This window comes from Labrus bergylta, chromosome 8 (assembly GCF_963930695.1).
Source record: "Labrus bergylta chromosome 8, fLabBer1.1, whole genome shotgun sequence".
Classification (NCBI taxonomy): Eukaryota; Metazoa; Chordata; class Actinopteri; order Labriformes; family Labridae; genus Labrus; species Labrus bergylta.
Genome location: NC_089202.1, coordinates 17,705,624 through 17,718,580, shown reverse-complemented (window position 1 = coordinate 17,718,580; position 12,957 = coordinate 17,705,624). Strand labels below are relative to the sequence as shown.

Below are 12,957 nucleotides of genomic sequence, written 5' to 3'. Positions count from 1 at the left end.
ACTGTAAGTGGCTGTGAATAGACGGATCAATATACAGATCAATACGCCTGAATCTCCTCTCTTCACAATGCCAAAGCGCCAGGGGGCTCAGCGTCAAAAATGCTTTGGCAGCAGCAGCAGCAGCAGCAGAGCTTATACCTTGTAAAGTAACTGCATGAGGATGTAGCTGTGCTGTACAAAGAGGGAACTTCTGTTTGACCTCCTCCGTGTCTTTCTTAAAGACAGCCAGAATGCAAGAGTGGACTGATCTATGTAAAATGTATATGAATAGATAGAGTTTAAATGTAGCAGTAAGTCTACCAAAAGCTCCAAAACAACAGCAAAAAAAAACAATCCAAGTGTTACTTATATCATGGAAAACTTCATGTAATTACGTCTCATTCAAAAATAATTGCACTTTAAAAAAAATATTGTTAAGAGTTTAAGTAAATTTCCACCCAACGTGTTGTACTCAACCTCAGATATGAAGATTAAATGTTAATATAGCATTTAACCTCCATTTTTTTAAATAAATTTTGTAATGGTAAATTCTGTCACGCCTGTTTCTTTTTTCTGGTTTTTTTTCTGGTCATCATCATCATTCAGTAGGAGGTAACCTGCTGTTCCGTGTGTGATACCTTTCCACAGGTTTGCAACCTGACCAGTGGACGCTTCTACCAGTTCCGTGTGTTAGCTGGCAATATGGCCGGCGTCGGGAAGCCCTCTGAGGCCAGTGAGGAGTTCCTGTGTGAGAAATGGACGATGCCCGAGCCAGGTGAGGAGAACATGTCAGTTTGTGTCCAAAAGAAACACATTCAGGTATCTCTACACACTTAATATGTGACAGACGAGAAGGAGAGGGCAGCTTGACTTGAATCAGAGTGTTCTTAAATGCTTTTCATGCGAACACAAAAGTCTTTTCCACCATAAACATGATTCTCTATAGACTTTGCACAAACAGATTTAAGCAGAGAAATGGTAAAAGAGTGGTCTATTTACTTGAAGTAACCTCTGTCATTACCATTAAGAGCTGCAGTTCCTCCTAAAGAAACTTAGTTTACATTACTGAAAGTTTATCGGGAAGTGGTTGGGATACCATTAACAGTAAGAGGCATTCCCATACATTCCATTTCTGTTCAAAACGGCTCCATTAAAAGTCCATCTGGCCATCTCAGAACGAAAAGAGCCAGGTCAATATGAAGTACAAGAATAAAAAACAGGCTATTTGCATATTATGCCATTAAACTGCAAAATGGAGGCAGAGGTCAGCAGTCAAGAGCATAATACAGAAGCTGCTGTAATAGCTTTAGTGATAGCCTAAAGTTAGTTCGTGGAAATCATTATGTGTTGCATTATGTATGATGAGTGTCTGTGCTGCTGAAGGGCCCTTGAGCCCTTCATTTACTAAGTATAAGTGGCTGTGTTTGAAACTGCTTTAGAAGTTAGAGAGCAGAAGCTGATAAAGTCTCTCCGAATGGGTCATCTTAGGTTTCCCACCGCTGTTGATATTTAAGCAGAACGTACGTGGTAGTTGGCCGTCGGCTGTAGTTCTTTTTTGGCCAAGACAAAGACGTCGACGCCACAGTCGGACTTCGTTGCTACCAGTTCTTTGCCGTCTGCTCGCTGTGTCAGGGCCTTCACAGCTAATCTCAGCCTGTAATCAGCCTGAGAGGCCAAACCCAGGCCACACAAGTCTGTAATGCACTGGACGAATCTCTCCGCTGTTCTTAAAGCTCATTGCATTGAGTGCACGGTAATAACTGCAAATGAAAAAAATCAACAACTTTATGTACTTCTCTTTCCTCTCATTTGGACACTCTAAAAAAGCAATATACAGAGAGGTCTGCGTTACAAAATGAACCTGAAACAATGAAGAATGAGAAGTACCCCCTTCAGATTAATATTAAAAAACACACATACTCTCTGTTTGTATAAGCACACACACACACACACACACACACACACACACACACAGTCATTTCAGTATGTGGAGGCTCAGCCCGACAGTTTTGGCCCCCACTCATAACAGCTATATGGCATTAATATTGAGGCTGGAGAGAGCCTCTCTTACAAATGCCACTTTTAAAGCGCAGCTCATTAATCTTGGAAAATGGGCTTTCCTCCGTGCCTTTAATAATTTAAAAGTGACCGAAAATCATTAAGCAAATGAACTACCACATGGCGGCATGAAGTTTAGAGGGGTAGATTATGGAAAGTCGCTTGTTATTAAGCTTACTTTCTGTTTTGTTTTGGTTTTACTTTCCTTTGTGACAAAGAGAATCTGTTTGGTTGCTTTTGATACGGCCACTCAGGGAATATTTACAGGCACATATTAATTATTAATTCATTATTATAAATCTTGAGCAGACGCTGTGTTACTCTGCCCTTAAAGCTCCTCTGCACACTAACACTGACTCTGACATTCACCATGTCAATGACCCTCTCTCTTTCTCAGCGTGTCCGTATGACGTAGAGGTCAGGGAGGTGAGAAACGACTCACTCGTGCTGCTGTGGGCGGCTCCGTTGTACGAAGGAAGAAGCCCGGTCACTGGCTATTTGCTGGAAATGAGCCAGGGCGACCAATCAGACGACTGGACTGCTGTAACTGAAAAGCCCATTTCTGACACACATTACAAGGTGAGCGAAGCTGTAAGCTGTGTTTACGAGCTCCAGCTCAAGACAACAGACATAGTTGATGCACAATGAAAGGGCTTGAGTTATAATTTGGGTTTTTCCTTTACCTGATTTAACAGGGCAGACAATTTCTGTTGTAAAAGATGAGAGTTTTTATTAACTGTGAATGCCAGTAAATCATTCTTCTAGTAAGTCACATACCAGGAGGAGTTCAGAGTGTCTACAAAGTCATTCCTTTGGGTTTCTTTGGGCCTGAATGATTGAATAATCATAATGAATTATGGGTCTGATCAGTAAATATTTGATGTGTTTCTTATGACATCCAGGTGTCAGGTCTTCAGGCGGGTCAGACTTACCGCCTGCGTGTGTCAGCTGTCAATGAGGCTGGAGTGAGCTGTGCCTCCCTGCCCACTGAGCCCGTCACAGCTGAGACCAGACCAGGTCAGTTACTGGGGCTCAAGATATACAAATACATTAATTAAAAAAAACTCCTCCAAGGCTTTAGGAGGAGCTGGACTGAACACAGTAGCATACAAAGCAGTGTGGGCTTCTATTACGAGAATTACGCTTTGTTTTCGAGAATTTGTTTTCTTGCCAAGGTTGCACAAGAAGAAAGATACCACTGTGGTGTCCAGACATTATATATAGTGGTTGAGCCAGGAAATGGTTAGCTTAGCTTAACATAATGACTGGAAACAATGGGAAACTGCTAGCCTGGCTCTTAACAAAGGCCTCTGGCTTTGTATTTAGCAGATAACCATGAAACTGATATGGACGGAATAAGCAATTTTCCCACAAATCCTGAACTATTTATCTTTAAATGCCCTTGTTATGCCCATCCAGAATATGGATTCGATTATTTGCTGATTTGTGAAATACTTTTACATTATAAAGTGTTTTGATTAAAATGGAACCAATGAAATATTGGGACATACTTTAACATATTTCAAAATATATATTCAATAGTAAATGAATTATAAACTAGATTTAGAGCATATAATAAGTATGTTTAATAATTTCCTCAGCTTCTTTACCATTCTGTGAATGTCCGTGTCTGTAGCAAATTGCCGACCATACTGAAATTATAATTTATAATAGCCGGCTCTTTCATCCTCAGGCACCAAAAACATTGAGGTTGGAGTGGACGACGATGGTTTCATATTTCTGGGATACGAGGCTGATGAGATGAACGATGAGAGCAAGTTCCTCTGGGGCAAAAATTACACAGAGCCCGTTGACGCTGGAAGAGTTCGGGCAGAAACCAAGAAGAATAGGTGGGGAGGTTCACGAAAACAATTCTGACTCTTGTGTCTTTACTTTTTTTGAAATCCAGGAATCTTGAGTTTGCATCGACTCTCACTGAGTTTCCACTGAGCGCAGGCTTCTTTTAATTATCCCGTCTTGTAGCTTTAGGGAAGCTACATGCCAATTTTCAAAATGTTCCACACTGTTTCAGTCCTGATTGCATGAAAAACAATCATTTTATTTTTAGTGAAGTTGGCTGAAAGGTATTGGATATCACTTTTGGGACAGAAAAATATTGTGAATTCTGATGGCTGGCAACATAGAGCAGCAGTCTGTGCTGTGAGCTGGAGGGGTATTAAAATAGAGTGAAAGATTAGGTCTTGATATTTCTGTTTTTCAATTTGTACATCAGGTCTCTGCTGACCTTCACAGACCCCTCTGAGGAGGATCTGGGTCTCTACACGGTTGAGATGAGCGACAACCCGAACCTGTCGTCCAGCTACGACTTCACTGCTGAAGGTAAACTGAAACACACACAGTGGAGCACAATTACAACCCAGCCGTCTGCTGTGTCTCTTAAAAAAAGCTGATGGCAGCAGGAACAGCAGACTTTTAATTTTGAAGGCTTTGCAAGTTTTTCAAATAATCATTTCCCTCAGAACGCCTTCCACAAGGTCACACATCCCACTAAGCATTAAACTAAGCATATGATTTCAATCAACTCTCAGTCATGCAAACCATTGTTCCTCTGTGTTACAAAATGTGACCGCTGATCAAAGTTTAATTAACCTTCCAAAACTCTTTCACTACTTTTCAGACCTTGAAAGACTCAAAGAACTCAGCTGGGAAGTCAGAAACCCGTGTATGTACCAACGACATTGTGCTGTATTATAATCAATCTGCACACACCTGTAGTCAGCATTTCCTAAGGTGCCCCTTGTTTTTTGTTTTTGGGTAGTGATAGCTCTGAAGTCCGGCTGGCAGGTGGAGGTTTCAGAGAAAGGTGACGTACGTCTTTGGCTGCAGACTGAGAGTCTGAGTGACAACGCTGAGCTCCGTCTCATCTTCAATGACCAAGAAATCTCCAGTACCCCGGTGAGAAGCCACTGTGCAGGTCATACTGCCACAACCAATTATATCTTATCAGGGTTAGAATATTATAATGCCAACAAGTGCTAAAAAAAAAAACACCTCTCATACACAGGATTTGGAAGAGATTCACCAGACATCTGTTGTGTTTATACATTCTGGAAAAAGCCATATTATCAGACAAATCTGGTCATTTTTACTTTACTCAACCTCGTCACCTTCCTGTCTTTCAAGTCGACCACTTTATGGTTCCTAGTTTGGGAATAGAAGGACTTGAAGTCAAGACACATGTAGAAAAAAATCTTTATTATTAAAAGAAGGAACATTTTCCATTTCCCTTTTTTATCAAAATGAAAAACAGAACAAGACTCTTCTGTATGTTTTTTTGTTTTCTTATATTGAGAAGCTAATTGGAAAAAAAAGCTTGGTCCTGAATTTCGTATTTCTCATTTCAAAACGGAAATTTGTTGGTAAAGTACATGAATACAGAGGATATACTAAGCTGAAGGTGGAGGAGAGGCCAAAATCTGGTACAGGTGTTTGATTAGTTTAGATGTCAAAGAAAGGCCAAGGGAAGAAGAGACCATTTGGACGACTTTCCTTCAAGCAAACATTTTTTGGGTTGTAAATCCTGAGTTTGTCATCTCCTAATATTGAGTCTCTAGTCAGTGGAGTTAATGAAGTCATTGTGATGAACATTTCACCACTCTTTTGGCGTATTTCCTGTGTCATATTTTGCACTAGTCAGGCTGAAGTTTGTATGCACTTGATGCTCAAATGCCTCCAAAAACGACCTCCAAATCAGTTACTGTCATAAAACAGCGAGATGAAAGCCCACCCCATTTGCCAGCAAAACAAAAAGCAAATTTCATGAACACTGTTACCTATCATTGACACAATAATGTTCCTCCGCTGAGAGAAAAGCGACACAGTGATTTCACCTGCCATCGTAGAGAGCCAAAACAAAGCAACACTATAATCATCGAGGAGCATAAACTGAATGTGAACAAAACTGCTCAGTGCTGATATGTGTTATGACATCAGGCTAAAAATAATCAGCACCACCGTCAAGGTTTATTGAGCCGTGCTCTGATGTGTCCACAGAGGGAAAAACAAACACGACACAGTGTGTTTGCTGTGGTTTCACAACTCTGTCGGATACACTTTGTGTGTCCGCGCTCGCTCGTGTTGGTGCGAGACGGGGGCCCATGCTTTATATTCAGCCGCTTTCATTCATCGCCTGTGTTTTCATTTTCATTTATTCTATTATTTTCCAATATCACAGTACCATCTGAGCAGTACTGCTTGTACATTCATTCTAAATGATCACAGCTGAGGTTTGAGTGAATTCAAAAGCCATTTAGCTGATTAGGGCCCTTAGGCTCACCATACATTACAAATCACATCCAACACTGCGGCCCATCATCATGCGAGGCACATACTCATCTTGATGAACATAAAAGCCATGGCAATGAGCTCAAAGGCTCCTGTGTGTCCCTGTTTGTTTGTGTGTCAGTGTGCGTATGTGTGCATTCGACAAACGAGGAATATTTCATCTACAGAGTGTGTTTCTCATTTCAGACTCGTTTCATGCACCCTTCACACTTTATTCCCTCTATACAACTAACCCATCTATACAGTACCTATCTGCCATCCGTCTGCTTACGAGCTGGCGTGTGCTGTATGTGCGTTTACTACTTGTTTGCTCCACCGCAGCACCGTAAGATCAACTTCGACAAGTCCAAAGGTCTGGTGGAGATCCTGTTTGATCGGCTCTCTACGGAGGACCAGGGCTCGTACACGGCCCAGCTGAGGGACGGCCGCGCCAAGAACCAGTTCACTTTGGTCTTTGTGGATCAAAGTAAGCCCTTCACTCAACCATTAAAAGTAATAAAGATAAACAATAGAACCAATGAGGTTTCACAGTGTTAGTGGGACATCACACCAGCTCTCTTTATGTAAGTATGTTCATCTGTACCTTGATGTGGTGTTTTTTGTTCCTGAAAGAGAGTGTGTTAGGCTGAACTTTGGCCTGTCACTGCGATTGAGGTCATGTAGTCTGTTTCTATGTGCAGATTCTGAACAGTTGTAGCAACGACCCTGAAGTTAAGAACTAACACCACCATATTGAAGATGTCATCTATTTAAATGTTCGTTTAAGAATTTCCTCATCACATTTGTTCCTGCTGGTGAGAATAAACCTTTGAAAAAGTTGGTAATCACAAAGGCAAATAACAGTTTAAGCAGACTCTAAAGTGTCCTCCAAGTTATTCACCCTATATGATATGACCCCTGTGTCAATGAAATTCTGGCCAGGACTCTGTCTGGGATATTTATGGGGCTCAGTATGAAGTTTGTATTCAGGAAGATGTTTAAAGTCAGTTTATTTTGAGCAATTAATTAATTAATGGAGAACAAAACATCTCCTGGTGAAAATTGTTTTATTTTAAAGGAGCAATATGTAACTCTGACACCTAGTGTTTAAAATGGGTACTGCAGTCCAAATTCAAAATATTGAAGAGAGCCCATATTTATCTTCTCTTACTTTACTGTGTTAATGCAACATGTGTGGGTTCTCTTGTCATTTGAACTGAGCACAGGTTGCTGATGTTCATTTCAAAGATAATTTTTCTGTCTTTATTTGTGAACAAAGACATGAATGGATTCTGTATTTTACGTTTGTTAACTTTAATTATTCGTGTTTGGCAGAAGTGGCCTCAGGAAATTGGAACAGCGGGGAAAGTGATTTTCCCCTCTTTGTGATTCTACTGTTTTCCTCTGAGTCTGCTATTTCTGTGTCCCTGTCAGAGTTTCGTCAGACGCTGGCCCTGGCGGATAAAAACAGACGCGACCAACAGAAAAAGTCTGGTGAGCAGTCTTCAAACATCAGTAACACACTTCTACAAAGTAAACACAATAAGAGTGTTTGCTGCTGGGCCCACAGCGTGACTTGAATCAAATTGTGATTGTAGAAAATATTCAATGTTTTACCTACTGCTGAAACAGAACCTGTGTGTTACCAGCGGATAACAAAGTGAGTGAGTAACTTAGAAAGATACAAACATGACTCACTGTCATGTCAATCCAAGGTTATCTACAGGGGTTCCCAAACTTTTGCAGCCCCAAAATAAGGGTTTCAGAGACTAGGAAACAACTGTCCCTTGAAGTGGTTAAAGCATTTAACATTGAGCACAGCCACAAGCACTAGGAGGCCTCTCCAAACACTGGCATTAGACCAAAACAAAAGATAACATACTTATTTTATATTTCATTGTCTCTCTGTGCAATTTTATCTATTTAGAGCAGCAGACAACAAAATTGTTGTGGTCATGTGCAAACTAACATTTAACAGCTTTTTTGTATATCCTTTCAAAATGATGGGTAAAATATGCTATTTTAAAACCATTTTGAATCATTTCCTTCTAAGTTTTTGCAAGGCATCTCACGACCACCCTCACGGTGTCTTGCGGCCCCCACTTTGGGAACCACTGATCTATTGCATGCAATAGCTAAAATATATTTTTCATGATGACACAGCTTTTTGTCAAACTAAAGAGTGACATAAAGAAAGGAAAGAAGCTCCCTGTGATACTGAACTCCATGTTTTTTTTTAACACATGACCTCTCAGATGTGATAAGGAGAAGTTATACATGTCTGAGTGGAATGTCCCAGTGTCCTGAAAAACCACTCTCTCACCACATGTCCAATATTCAAAGTCCATGTTACACATTTCAACACGTTTGATCTTCTTTATGCACTAAACTGCAATTCAAAAGAGATATTAAACCAAGTGGGACAAAGGTTTCCTCCTGTACTGTGAATATTCCCTCTAGGCGTATTTCAGGCCATGCTCTGGTTCATCCTGCAGCCATAACTTTAATTGTCATAAATTGATCAGTTATGAAGAATTAATGTTGCATTGCTTGTTCACATAAATTGATGTGTCAGCGTCAGTACTGATGAGTAATCATGTTTCCTGCTTTTCAAAGGACCTTATTTCGAGGAATTGTTGTCGTGGAGTGTGAACGAGGACTGTGAACTCATCATAAAGTGCAAGGTACGTTTTCGTTTAGCAGAGTATTTAAGCGAACAGCAACAACAGAACTAAATTAGCACTGGATTAAGCGCCAAGGAATGTCATATCTTTTAACACATTAGAGATTAAATCAACACAAAGCATGTAAATATAGTTAGCTTTTAGGCGACAATTAGCCCGGTGGTTATGTTGCGCGCCCCATTTAAAGAGACAAAACTATTTAAAAAGGAAAGTTGGGGCACTTTTACCTCAGGTGTGTCATTTCTCCACATACTCAGGTGACAAACACAAACAAGGACACGACTCTGAAGTGGTTTAAAGAAAGTGCGGCGCTGACCCAAGTTGTGTATGACCATACATCAGGAGTCTGCACACTCAGCGTCCCACAGGTAACCGAAATGTTCCTGCTATGTTTCAGACAACTCGAGGCGTTAGCTTATTCTCCAATTCTCCAGTTGTCAATATTTGATATTTGAAGTTGTTGATGGTTTTATTTGATTTACCAGAGGTGATGTTGTTGTTTTCAGGTCACAAAGAAAGAGGCGGGTTCTTACAGAGCTGTGGTGTCAGATGGACGAGGAGAGGACGTCAGCACCTTAGAGTTACTCCATGACGGTGAGATCTGACCTTCACAACAACTATCACTCCCAATTTGGTTCTGTTTACATTTAAGCTGCCACCTCTTGCCCATCTTTTTATTTCCCTCTTTTCGCTTATGTGTCCTTAGCATTCAGCCACCCACCATAAATCTTGCATTTAGTATTTGTTGTGTTCCAACGACAACATAAAATGACTCTCTGAACGCTGAACTGTTATTTTCCTTGACAGAGTACGACAAGCTCCTGCAGCAGCTGGGTAAACAGTGTGGTGAGTTATTCACACTCCGTCTTTACACAACAATGTTTGTGAAAGGTGTCAATTACTTTTTATTTACACCAGATGTGCTGTGTTGGCCATGTTAATTAATCATGTGTGTTGTTTCAGAATATTAATGTCAGTTTCAGTTTCCCAGATAAGAATAAAGTTGTTTTAGAATAGAATAGAAAATACTTTTTTAGTCTACTTTTGCATGCAAAGGCTTTGACTTATGTGTGCACTTATGTGTCGTGCAGAAGGTAATGGGTTACACGTGCAGAGGGAAACTGAATCGTTTGAAAATAATCAGAGGCTGTACCTTCCCTGTCTCTTGGTTTCTGCAGCATTGTCAGCCAGCCCGCTCAGGATTCAGAGCACCTCTGAAGGAGTTATGATCTACTGCTCACTCAAATACTATATAAGCTACATGAAGAACAGCTGGTACTACGGGTGAGTCCACCTGCAGAGAAACTCCTGGCCTCACAGCGTCTTTTTGTTTCTCTATTTTGTTCCTCCTGGTCTTCTCATCTCTTCTCTTCTCAAACATCCTACTACCATGATATCAATCTCAGAGCAAACAGAAAGTAAGTTTCCATTCCTTAAAGGCGTCTTGACGAGCAGAGGAGCTTCGGGGAGAAGCCATGAGTGAGGCGTATCCTTTATAGTCGTTTTCTTGCATCTGCGGCGTGTAAAAGAGACGGGACACACGACAGGTATAAAGAAATACATGTACCAAAATCTACTTTTTTGAACAGTATTATGCTCATCAGGTTATTTATTATAGCAGTGAGCTAAATAATTGATGTTAAAAGCCTGTTACCTCAACTCCTCCCTCCTTGTGTTTGTTCCTTGTCTCCTCCGCTTGCATCTCAGATGGGAGGGACTAAGATGTGAGGAGAGGAGAGGGGAGGAAGTAAGGGAAGGAATTGAGGATGTATAATGTGAAAAAGAAATGAGACTAAAGGTCAGGAAGGATGAGGAAGTATTCCAAATAAACTTTTAAGTGTGTAAGAGACAAAATCTAGAAAAGTCCTTATTAAAAATGCTGCATGAGAAAGAAACTGGCACATATAATAAATCAGAACAACCTTAAGTTACAACCATTTTCTACTGCAAGCCACAGAGGTACAACGCTGTAATGCAAAGCTGCAAACATGAGGATGGCCACACGTTACGGCTACAGCTGTATGACTTCCTCCACCAGTGCAGGAGTCCGTGGTAAGGTAGTGTAGGTTCAGATGCAGCTCACGTGTTGTGTGTTTATGTACACATAAGAGACCACAAAGAGAAACCTCACATACCGCTTTAACATGCTGACAATACACACATAAAACCGCATGCAGCTAGGAATGTGACATTTCCCTTAATGATGGCAAACTCTTCACCAAAGTTCAGCTTCTAAATCGTTGATGAGTTTGACTGCTTTAATGAGTTCAGCGTGTAAATGTGACAGTGGAGCTGAATCTTAATGTCTGCATGCAAATATTCTGCTGTGGCAGCTGGGGCGCATCTGGCCACCTGGATCATCCTCCTTATTTATAACCAAAGGGTTGGGGTTCACAGGTTTTCAGAGGTACCCATTATATCAGTCTGAGTATTTGATAAATGTGTATGAATGTGACATATAACACACATAGAAATCATATCTCATGTTTGAACATTTCTCTCAGTTTTAACTAAAGCGTAGCCTCAACAAAGATTCGAAAGATGCTGATGCATCATTTATTTTCAGACAGTATTAAGATTTAAGCTGGTTAATAAGTGTTATGGTAAAAAATCTGTATGTAAGTGTGAACCAACGAGTTGTAGATTTTAATTCTGCAGCACCAAAACGGGATAACAGAGAAAGACAGGGGGAAAGTGAGAGCTGTTGCACTCGACTTGTTTTTAAAAGCACATTAGTGATTCTAAGCTGGTGTGCCTCTTATAACGTTCAAACATGCATGTGGGAATTGTTGTATATACAAATGTTAAGTATGACATGGTTATTGGCACAGCTGGTTTCTAAAGGAAGGTTGCTAGCACCATCTGGTGGTCGATGAAAGAACAGCCTTAAAAAAGAGTGAACAAATACCTGACCTTCTGTACCTGCAGTCTGTCAAACTCCTGCATAAAATTATCTTTGTAGGTTTCCAGTCAAAGCTGCAATTTTTCAGTCTTCTTTTCCACCTGAGTATAAAAAAACTTCAACCTTGATTATTCCTGCCTGGCTCAAAAAGACGAGGTCGCACTAATATAAAAATGGAAAGTAACATATTATCAATGATTTATTTATGCATTCAATCAATCAGACGTGCTATATTACCCTCTTTATGAAGCACACACATGCAGCAGAGGCAAGTATGAATCTATCCTTTCGTTTTGTGTAGGGAGAGGAGGATCGACCAGGAAGCCAGGATGAAGACTGGAAGCAGTATGGATAAAGTCTGGATTGAAATCTGTAACCCAACTGAGAACGATAAAGGCAAATACACCCTGGAGATGTTTGATGGCGAACAGACACACAAACGATACCTTGACCTCTCTGCACAAGGTGGGCTTGATTTAAAGAATCTAAAATGTCAGATTAAAGACGATTTTAAGAGCAGAGTTGTTGGTCTAAATCTTGGTTGTTATATCTACAGCCCTTGCTGATGCCTTGCTAGAGTACCAGAGGTTGAAGTAAGTGCTGCATTAGAAGCAGTATTTGATGCATGGCTTGCTGTGACACTAACAGAAACACCTTGAAGTCAGAGGCAAGTGGTACCAGCCCATTGGTAGAAAACGATTCATTACAAACATCTTGGCGCAGCTGTATATGTGTCCTGACCTGTCACATCGATTTGACCCTTTGTTTTCCTCCCTCAGGCAGGAGGCCATTGCTGAGAAAAGTGAGTCACAGGTTATGTGTTGTTTGTGTCCACAACAACGATTAAAGAATTCTTAGTGAGGGTGTCAGCAGGGAGTTATGGCGTGTGTTTTGTTTTCAGACCGGGCCAAGGTGACAAAAGGTCTTCCTGATGTGGTAGCCATCATGGAGGGAAAGGTATTACATCACCTATTAGTCTCATATTGCATCATAATTACACTATGCAGTGATGTAACCGTCTTTTCTCAGCTCTGTCCTCACTTATCTTTT

At 40.7% G+C, this 12,957-nt stretch overlaps 1 protein-coding gene across 3 annotated transcripts in view; it reads left to right on the top strand.

Moving 5' to 3' along the window:
* myom3 (myomesin 3) overlaps positions 1-12,957 on the top strand; it is a 55,403-nt gene that overhangs the window by 39,356 nt on the left and 3,090 nt on the right. For 2 of the 3 annotated variants that reach the window (XM_065957675.1, XM_065957674.1), the window contains exons 19-36: positions 628-754; positions 2,435-2,616; positions 2,940-3,054; positions 3,731-3,887; positions 4,271-4,377; positions 4,676-4,720; positions 4,817-4,953; positions 6,664-6,808; positions 7,756-7,815; positions 8,938-9,005; positions 9,263-9,373; positions 9,512-9,599; positions 9,813-9,851; positions 10,184-10,289; positions 12,209-12,372; positions 12,464-12,500; positions 12,687-12,709; positions 12,809-12,864. In XM_065957675.1, the coding sequence (XP_065813747.1) occupies positions 628-754; positions 2,435-2,616; positions 2,940-3,054; positions 3,731-3,887; positions 4,271-4,377; positions 4,676-4,720; positions 4,817-4,953; positions 6,664-6,808; positions 7,756-7,815; positions 8,938-9,005; positions 9,263-9,373; positions 9,512-9,599; positions 9,813-9,851; positions 10,184-10,289; positions 12,209-12,372; positions 12,464-12,500; positions 12,687-12,709; positions 12,809-12,864 (1,767 nt within the window). Of the gene's footprint in view, positions 1-627; positions 755-2,434; positions 2,617-2,939; positions 3,055-3,730; positions 3,888-4,270; positions 4,378-4,675; positions 4,721-4,816; positions 4,954-6,663; positions 6,809-7,755; positions 7,816-8,937; positions 9,006-9,262; positions 9,374-9,511; positions 9,600-9,812; positions 9,852-10,183; positions 10,290-12,208; positions 12,373-12,463; positions 12,579-12,686; positions 12,710-12,808; positions 12,865-12,957 lie in introns of all 3 variants that reach the window. The other variant, XM_065957676.1, reaches the window with a different exon arrangement.